Source organism: Hippocampus guttulatus, chromosome 2, assembly GCF_054856545.1.
Source record: "Hippocampus guttulatus isolate MCC_2025c chromosome 2, RoL_Hgut_1.0, whole genome shotgun sequence".
Classification (NCBI taxonomy): domain Eukaryota; kingdom Metazoa; phylum Chordata; class Actinopteri; order Syngnathiformes; family Syngnathidae; genus Hippocampus; species Hippocampus guttulatus.
This window is the reverse complement of record NC_141262.1, coordinates 36292868-36301779: the sequence shown is the minus strand read 5'-3', so window position 1 is coordinate 36301779 and position 8912 is coordinate 36292868. Positions and strand designations below refer to the sequence as shown.

At 43.8% G+C, this 8912-nt stretch overlaps 1 protein-coding gene across 1 annotated transcript; it reads right to left on the bottom strand.

Moving 5' to 3' along the window:
• Positions 1-33: 33 nt before the first annotated feature.
• Positions 34-8107, bottom strand: faf2 (Fas associated factor family member 2). Its single transcript, XM_086105932.1, has 11 exons — positions 7976-8107; positions 7232-7300; positions 6632-6766; positions 6420-6496; positions 6209-6347; positions 5183-5268; positions 4956-5047; positions 4018-4195; positions 2887-3058; positions 2665-2808; positions 34-1062 (listed from the first exon to the last, which is right to left on the bottom strand). The coding sequence occupies exons 1-11, from the start codon at positions 8036-8038 to the stop codon at positions 880-882; spliced, it is 1338 nt and encodes a 445-aa protein (XP_085962058.1). The 5' UTR covers positions 8039-8107; the 3' UTR covers positions 34-879.
• Positions 8108-8912: the final 805 nt, after the last annotated feature.

Below are 8912 nucleotides of genomic sequence, written 5' to 3'. Positions count from 1 at the left end.
TTGTCTCATTTCAAACGGACGCAACCACAAATGTTCAATAAACCCACTTTTTTTTTATTTATAGCTGGGGAAATGTCATCTTTACAAGAGTTTATTTGGATGTTACAAGCAAAACGGTGGTGAGTGACGGCAGCCTAGCAGAGCAGGTCACATGGGGAAAAAAAGCCGTGGCCCCTTTTGTGAAACTTGAGCGTCAGTCTGCACAGTCAACATGCATCCGGTCATTATATGACACAGATGAGTTGGGGTGGGACGGGCAAACTCCATGTTTATGAACACTTATGTACACGTTATTCGTTTAAAACAGGGTTCCCATGTTTCCTTTTAGTCGAAATCTGGCTGTCTTACGCGTCATACGGAAGTAAAAAAGAAGACAAGGAATGGAAACTCAAAGGCATTTCTAACCGGTGTCAAACATTTTTTTCTTTCTTTCTGACAATACTAAAACAAAGCCAAGGCGAATTACTCTAAGGTCATTTTGGTCATGCGGTTTAGCAAGAGACCCAGCTACTTGTCGGAATATTTTCTCAGTGGAGGGAATACCAGCCTCTGCAATAACTACGTACTTGAGTCATGGGTAAAGACAACATGAACGGGCAACCGATACACATGAGATGAGACCTCTGTGGACAAAAAGGGATTCAAAGATTAACTTCAACAAATATTTAATAAAATTCAAGACTTTCCAGGCTATTGGGAACCCTGTAAACGCAGGCGAACGACAACTGCCCAAGGGGAATTGGACAAAATTCCAGATTTTTACTCAATGATCCCTTCGTGGCCATTCAACAAAAAAAGGACAAAGGAGTGGGGGTACGGCTGAGCATTGGAGAAGGTGTTCCCGCACAGATGCGGCTCGAGGTCTTTTCGTTTTGCTTTTTAATCGTCCGTAAGATCCTGAACAAAAAGGACCTCGGAACGGCTGAGCCCCGCCTCTTTCAGCGTGGGAGGGTTGGGCCGCTCCTCGGTCGGAAGGCAGGGCAGCACTCGGCGAGGGAAGTTGGTGACAATCTGAAACTTCTCCGGGCTTTCTTTCAACGAGAACAGGAAGTCATAGATTACCTGAGAAAGAAAAAGATGAATGAATATCTTGGGACATTTACAAACTATTGGAAAGACGACGCTCGGCTGTTACGTGCGTTTCCATTTTTCGTCTTTGGCTCTTGACTCGGCTCGACGCTTGCTTTTCATTTGACTGTTTTTGTGCATCTTCTGTTGTATAAACCATCTTTGGTGTTATACGACTTATTTTTGCTCCATAAAGAGCACTTTGGAAGCAGCGGTGCTATATTAAGTGCTCCATAAATACAGTCGGGTTGATTTGAAATGAAAATTTTGTCGCAAAAAAAAAGTGGGTGCGCTTCTTTTACTGCCACTCTGACCACTGTGCATCACAAAAAACTAAACGTAACATAAAACAACATTAAACTACTTAGACAAGATATGTACAGTATATCTTCAGATGCGGGCGGCCCGGTAGTCCGGCGGTTGGCACGTCGGCTTCACAGCGCAGAGGTACCGGGTTCGATTCCGGCTCCGGCCTCCCTGTGTGGAGTTTGCACGTTCTCCCCGGGCCCGCGTGGGTTTTCTCCGGGTGCTCCGGTTTCCTCCCGCATTCCAAAAACATGCGCGGCAGGTTGATTGGACGCTGTAAATTGTCCCTAGGTGTGAGTGTGGGCGCGGATGGTCGTTCGTCTCCGTGTGCCCTGCGATTGGCTGGCAACCGATTCGGGGTGTCCCCCGCCTACGGCCCGAAGACGGCTGGGAGAGGCTCCGGCACCCCCCGCGACCCTAGTGAGGATCAAGCGCTTCGGAAAATGGATGGATGGATATCTTCAGATGATGCGATCACTTTGTAAGCTATACAATCTCAGAAAATAAGGAAAACCCATCTTTGTTCAACGATGCCCGATTAGCTGAAAAGCATGTGATCGGAGCTGAATTCTGATCAGGCAATTAGATTGGGACACCATTAAGAAAGCACGTTTCTCATTTCCCCTTTAGTTTAATTTTAGTTCAATATGTACTGTATATTTGGGCTTTCAAGTTCAAATAATGGACTAATTATAATGGAAGTCATCTCGATCACACCTACGGACAACTTGGCGTGTTCCATTAACCTGCCATGCACGTCTGTGAAATGTGGGAGGGGAGTACCCCGAGAAAAGCCACACGGGCACAGGGAGAACATGCAAATTCCACACAGGATGGCCAGAGCCGGAATCTGGCCCCGCAGCTCTCCGGTGCGAGGCCGATGCGCTCACCGGTCGACTGGCGGGCAGCCAGGGGAACCAAACGTGGCAACACCGGAGGACCAATGCGGTGGGCGTGCACACGTTGCCGCATTGCTCAATCATCTCAAAGTATCGTACCGAACGTCCCAACTTTCCCGAAGCGGATAACATTGGAGCGATCCCAGACCGACAGTGTGGGGAACTCCTTTGAATGATTCCCATTATCAATCTGACTCTTGCCACGTTAGTATTGTGGGACTTTTTTTAATGTCAAATGGATCATTCAAATAATATATAGCAATGTCAATTTTTTTTTTAGGTGGTTCATTCAAACTATATTGATGAACATCAAGTGAAAAACCCAAAAATTGAACCGAATTTCGAGTATAGTTTTAGCATACACAAATGACATCCCTGAGTGAAGACTCACCGTAAGCGACTGCCCGAAGAGGAATCGTCTTTCCACGCGCGTGTCATTGGGCAGCTTGAACACTATTTTGACACTTTCTGGATCGTCTGTAAGCGGCTCCGGCGGGAGACATTCCGACTTCCTCTCCTTCTCCTCTTCCAGTGTCTGGCAGAAGACGATCGCAATATGACCCGGATTGTTTATTTAACAGGGTAATGGTTTGCGACGCGCGGTGAGACTCACTCGTCGTCTCCGCTCCTCCGCGAGAGCGCATTGCCGGACCTTCTCCTCCTCTTGCCTCCGTTGCTCCTCCTCCTCTCGCTTCTTTCGGTCCTTCTCCTGGTCAGCACGGAGGGATGCCTGGTACGCCTCGTCTTGCTGTTGTCTTAGTACTTGGGTCTGACTCCTCTCCTCTCTGAAAATAGAAAACATTCATCCACAGTGAAGCCTCACTTTTTCGCGGTTCATTTTTTGCACCCAAGCTATGTCATTTTTTTTTTAGACAATCATTTTTATATATATATATAGATGGTCCTCTTTCATCTATAACTGCTTCAGACAACAAAGTGTATGCAGGAAAGTGGTTAAGAGTGCACGATTGTCTGTGTCTCACGTGTTGTTTTGTATTATTTTGTCATTTTTCTGTTAACTTTTCTTTTGACGGCGGCGCGGACACCCGCGGCGGCTCCTCTTGTTTTGTGTTGAGACGGAAGAAATTTCATCTGTGCTCTATGTTTCACATACAGTACATTTGACAATAAAGTTTCATCCAATCCAATATATGGATTTGTACAATACGCATGCAAGTGTAAGAATTGTGCGTCACCCTCTAACAGATTTTTGAAACAACTCTCAATGTAAATGGGTTGTTCAAAATAAATGAAATGGGCCTCCAAGTTTACAGTCCCATCTCTCTTCTGTTTTGGGTGTAATTCCACTGTCAACCACTGTATGGAGGCACATAATTTAGTTTTGAGTGCAAATTTGAAAGAACAATGGAGTATTTCAGCACAGCCTCGTTTTTCTTGAAAATTGTCATCCTCTGTAATCCTACTTTGTACGCCTACAGGAAGCTACGGCCGTAGGTTCGTTTTAGAACGAGCGAGAGGCACACGCACGCCTGCAGTTCGGCAGCTGTGGATTCGCATAGCCCCCTCTGACCCACCCCTTTATGGAAAATGCAAACATTTGGGTGGGGTTCTTTTTATTTTCATTAATCATGTATATTGTGAGCCGATAGGTTGATGTGGGGAAAATGTGTTCGCTGTAAACAGAGAGGGCCCGTTACAGCGTTACATGGTTTGTATTATATTTTGCAATCCGATGCTCTTACTCTCAATACAATTGTCTTGAGAGTTCTACCGGTGTCGGTACCTTTCAAGGCGCTCAGACATCAGATATGTTTGGTTGGCCTCCATAATGAAGGTGAGCTGACTGACAAAGTCCTCCGGCTGGATGAGACCCTCGAGGCGGCCGACGACTGTCATCTTGCGATCCTTCAGCATGATCATGGCCAGGAATGGATAAGTGTTCTCCCGCAAGGCTTGGGAAACTAAATGGAATGGACAGAAGCTCGTATGAGTCCACAATGCTGCGAGCTGTTGTCAAACTTGTAGCAAATGTACACACATCGGGCCTAGCAAAAAGAAAAGGTCTCTTGGAGTTATATCCTCAACCCACCAGGTTGACCGCAAGTTTTGATTTATTTTCCCATTTTGCGGCCTATTATTGAGGTCATATTTTGGGCATGATAATCAGTCGATCATTGCATTTCACCGGTGTAGAGATATCCAATATGTAACCAATGGATTCACTTTACTTTGAACATGAAATTCAGTTTAAAAAAAAAAAAAGGAAAAGTATGAGGCATCTGTGAAAAAAATGGCAGTACCATAAAAACCCACTTTATGAACAGTGCGTCCACAATAACACATCAACAGTCATGTTTAGTTATTTCTTTTTTTTATTTAAAGCAGCTTCCACAAATTTTTGTCTGGGTTTGTTTGTTTGTTGTTTTTGTTGGCTTGGAAATGTATCAATGGCATTTGCATTTTCAATCGATCCCGAATGTGCCAGTACACCACCAAGCCTGTTTATCGTTGCGGTTGTAGTTTGGGGTGGCGGAGAACCGTACTACTTACTGCCTCGAGTATATTTGGGTGCGGTGTTCAAAATTTGAGGAAAAGCAGCAGAACCAACAACACATGTTCACACATTATTATTTTTACTCGCCCTTGTGCCCAACTGAAAAAGACACCGCTAAACAACATGCGGGAGTGAATGTTGAGTTAAATAGGAACTCGTCCGTTTACCTCTGTAGCCCTCAGGTTTGCTTGTTGAGCATGCCCAGAACAGCATTCGGCTGTTGACAAAGGTCACTACCTCTTCTGTACATAATGTGGAGCTACAGAGAATGACACGGCAGCACAAAATTAATCTATGCTTTCACAAACTGTTCACGCGCTTTGCGAACGTCTGTAGACAGCAGAAGACCAACAAGTACATGACTCGGCGTCAACATCAGGTCCACAACACATACCGGCAAAATTCATCAGTGTCTTGATGATCGTCTCCATGGAGGTACACTAGAAGGTAGCGGAGCTCCCGTTTGGCATCATTTAATGCCTGTCAACATGTGTAAGATCATTTATTGCAAAAAAAAACAACAACCGCATTTTAGGCCACCATAGATTTGGGCTCAAACATAAGATTCGATTTTTTTTAATGCGTATTTGCGGGAGAAGCTTTTGTTGAACATTCTGAATTTCTGAGCAGCTTAATGGTTCCTGAAAGAGTTATGCCATAATGGAGGTTTTTGTGGCTCTTGCTCTACTTCCCATAGCTGATTCAATTGCTCCTAGAGCTAATTCATCAAATGTCCGTTGCGCACAAACGACTAGGGATGTACAATTTCGAAAAACAATAGAACCGTGATTCCCCACCAACCCCCAAATATTGAAATTGCGATTTGATATGCCTTTTTTTTTTCAGGGTCGTCTTCCCTTGTATTTTCTTTTTTAACAAACACAAGCAATAAATTAATCTCCATTACAATAAACAATATCGGATTTACTGTACATAAATGTTGTGGTCTTTTGGATAAGGCTTACATTAAATTAAGGCAAATGAACAACACATTAATGTGAAAAACATTTTCTCCACCTAAATTAAGTTAAATTGTTAACATACTAAACACTTTGACTTGCTGTATGTTAGGGATTCAGTCAGTGAGTCATGAAGTCAGATTACATCAACAATGCAAACAAAACTGGCTTCGCGACTCCACGTTTCATGAAAGAAAGACGTGTAAACAAGTGGACTACACCAGACATTGCATAAATATAGAAAATAAATGTGTTTATAAAATTAAGCCTACCAACTGACCAAAATGATCTTTTTTTTTTAATTTGTCAAATTTGCAGTCTGCGATTTGAAAACGGAATTCCACGACGTTGCGATGTCGATTTAGATTTGATAAATTGTTCAGCCCTACAACGGGCAAATTCTTGACAACCAGTTAATTACTATTATGCAATCAATCAATCAGGCAATCCTCCGAACTCACTTGACTGTACGCTCCCTGGTAAAAAACCGGATGTGAGCGACCGTACTTTTCCTCAAAACTACGAATAAATGAAACAACATCCCCAACGGGGTCCGTAACACGACCGCGGGGGTCCGGCCGCACAAACCGCAGGGCAAACCTGGAAGACAAAATAGAGCTCTTCTGTGATCTTTCCCCAAGCTCAAGGTGCATATCCATCGAGTCTTCTTACCTGAACATGTCCAGAAGTGTGTAATATGTAAATCTGAAAGGTAGCATTATCAAGTAATAACTCCATCCTAGCAAACCCTGGAATACAAAGCCAATTAAATCAATGAGGGGGGAAAAAAAAATTGAAAATCTTATCGGGTTCAAACGCGAGCTCGACCATTTATCCACTAGCACTGAAAAAGTCATTTTTCCAGTATAAGGCAGCGGACCTACCCTGGGTTGCGGCCTGGAGACAATATAACTATATACTCGGTGGTCTGTTGTGTTGACCTGTAATGGTCTGGATGGCGGAGGGTTGAACACACTGGGCACGCCTTCCTCCTCGTTGAGCCTGTCTTGCACTGCAGCCTGAAAGGCAAAACATTTAAATTAATCATGACCCCTGAAGGGAAAAAGTCAAAACTCACAACGGGAACAACACTTGTGGGAAAATAGGATGAGGCTATACTCGCCAGGTGCACCTGAAGCCCACATTCTGACCAAGCACGAAAAGCCCTTCTCCATGACCCCGTAGAGCTACTGGTTTACAGGGTCATTTTCTTTTGGAAATCCCCAAAAACATTTCTTCGTAAGGTGCAGTGCAATTCTACACTACTCAACTCAACTGTATTTCTAGAGCACTTTCAAACAGCCATCGCTGCATACAAAGTGCTGTCCATGGAGCAATTTAAGACAAACTCCAGCTACGATGGTTTACGCAAACAGCATTGCGCATTATTGTTGAAGCCAAACGTTTAATGGTTGTGGCTGACGTAGAACGATATGGTGCGACAAAAGTTGACTTGTCAACGTATGAAAGCTTTGGCGGGTTACCTCAATGTTCCAATTATGCTGCTCCAATGTGCGTCGACATTGATCGATTGATTCCAAGCCGGTAAGGTCCTGCCAGAAAGAAAATATATGGATGAAGTTTATAAACTCGAACGTTACTTGACATGCAAGTTAACAACGGGCAAAATTAACATTCAACACAACATTTCTAGCATGATGCGGAAGGTTAGCGGAGGAGCTACTCGGTCTGTAACTGCCCATCAAGGAAAGCGCACTATGGTACAGTTCCAACAGCAGATTAAAGCATGCATTGGGTCGTTTTCATTATAACAATCCAAAATTTGTCCAAAGATGACTTCAAAGACACGTGGCAAAACTTTAGTGACAGATAGGTCCCGACTGTCCTGATAAACGGAACTCATTGAAACAAGGGGTCGGCGATGTCGTGACACCGGAGCCGTAATCTCAGCAAATCTGATCCAAACTAATGTTTAGTTAACACCGGAGCATTACGTCTTGGGCTCTGTTGAAGGCACGAGCGATCGCCTGCAATTCAAATAAATCCAATCCCTTATAAAGTCCGCTGACTCGCAAGATATGCTAGCTAACGCTAGCTTTGGTTCTAACGTTAGCGCCGAAGTTGCCCGGTCTCGAAGTTGACTGTGTGAAAAAGCTTCAAACACTTGACATTTGGACCAGCGGTGCCAGTCGGCGCTCGAAGAACACACCCCATTGTATGATGGCAAAAATGAACTGGCTTCGGGTCGTGTATTAGTCGTCGTTCACCTGAAATTGGAGGAGTTTTTCGGTCTGCGCCTGAGATAATTCAGGCTCCTCTGGCGCCGCCATCTTAGCTCGCCAATCACCTAGCGAGCCTCAGCAACGTCAAAGCAGGAATTCGCCGAGCTCGAGCAGCGCACTGCTGACACCTGGTGGCCTGGATGACGCGACACTCCCATCAACCGCCAATCAAACTGAGACTCAAATGTCGGGACTTCATGTTTTGTTAATTAGAGTTTTAAAATCAAAAACAAAAAACATCCATCATTATATTTTAGGATCGGGTAAAATATTTATATTTTAAAAAAGTGGCTAGAAGACTGTATTTAATTTCAATATTTAATTGGTCGTTTATGTGATCAACTACCATTTTATTTACAATTAATTGTATATTTGATCAAATAAAGGGAAAATTGCATGTCTACGTAAATATTAACTTGGCTTTTTTTTAATTTTCGTATTGACAATTAATGAACAAATTAGCAGACGTGTGCCCATTTTCAGCGCGCCGTCTCTGAGCCGCCGGTGCAAGGACACTTTGATCCTCTCCCCTTTCATCTAGAACCGCTTCAGACAACAAAGCGTATGCAGAAAAGTGGCGAAGATCGCACGACTGTCTGTGTCCTACGTGTTGTGTTGTGTTCTTTTTGTTATTTTGACTTCAAAACGGCGCCGCGAGAGCGGCCGCCTTTCCGGCGGCTCCTATATTTTGTTGTTCTACTTCTTCCTTTCGTAACTTTGCTGCTGTGAATTGGGAATTTCTCCATTGCGAGACTAATAAAGGTTTTCTTTTCTTTTCTTATCTTATCTTAAACAGAAAAAAAGACTGCATTTGTTTACAAATGGAAAACGAAAATGGAGTACTTATGTAGCGCTTATATAGCGCTTTATCTACACCGCAACAACAGAGCCTCACATCCACTCATTCGTGCACAACACAAGA

Excerpts from the sequence above, each read along its gene's own strand:
- faf2 (XM_086105932.1), bottom strand. The coding sequence starts at position 8,038 with ATGGCGGCGCCAGAGGAGCCTGAATTATCTCAGGCGCAGACCGAAAAA. Across the intron at positions 5,269-6,208 it reads ACCAGGGAGCGTACAGTCAA|GCATTAAATGATGCCAAACG; the intron begins GTGAGTTCGGAG and ends ACATGTTGACAG. Across the intron at positions 3,059-4,017 it reads ATGTCTGAGCGCCTTGAAAG|AGAGGAGAGGAGTCAGACCC; the intron begins GTACCGACACCG and ends TTCTATTTTCAG.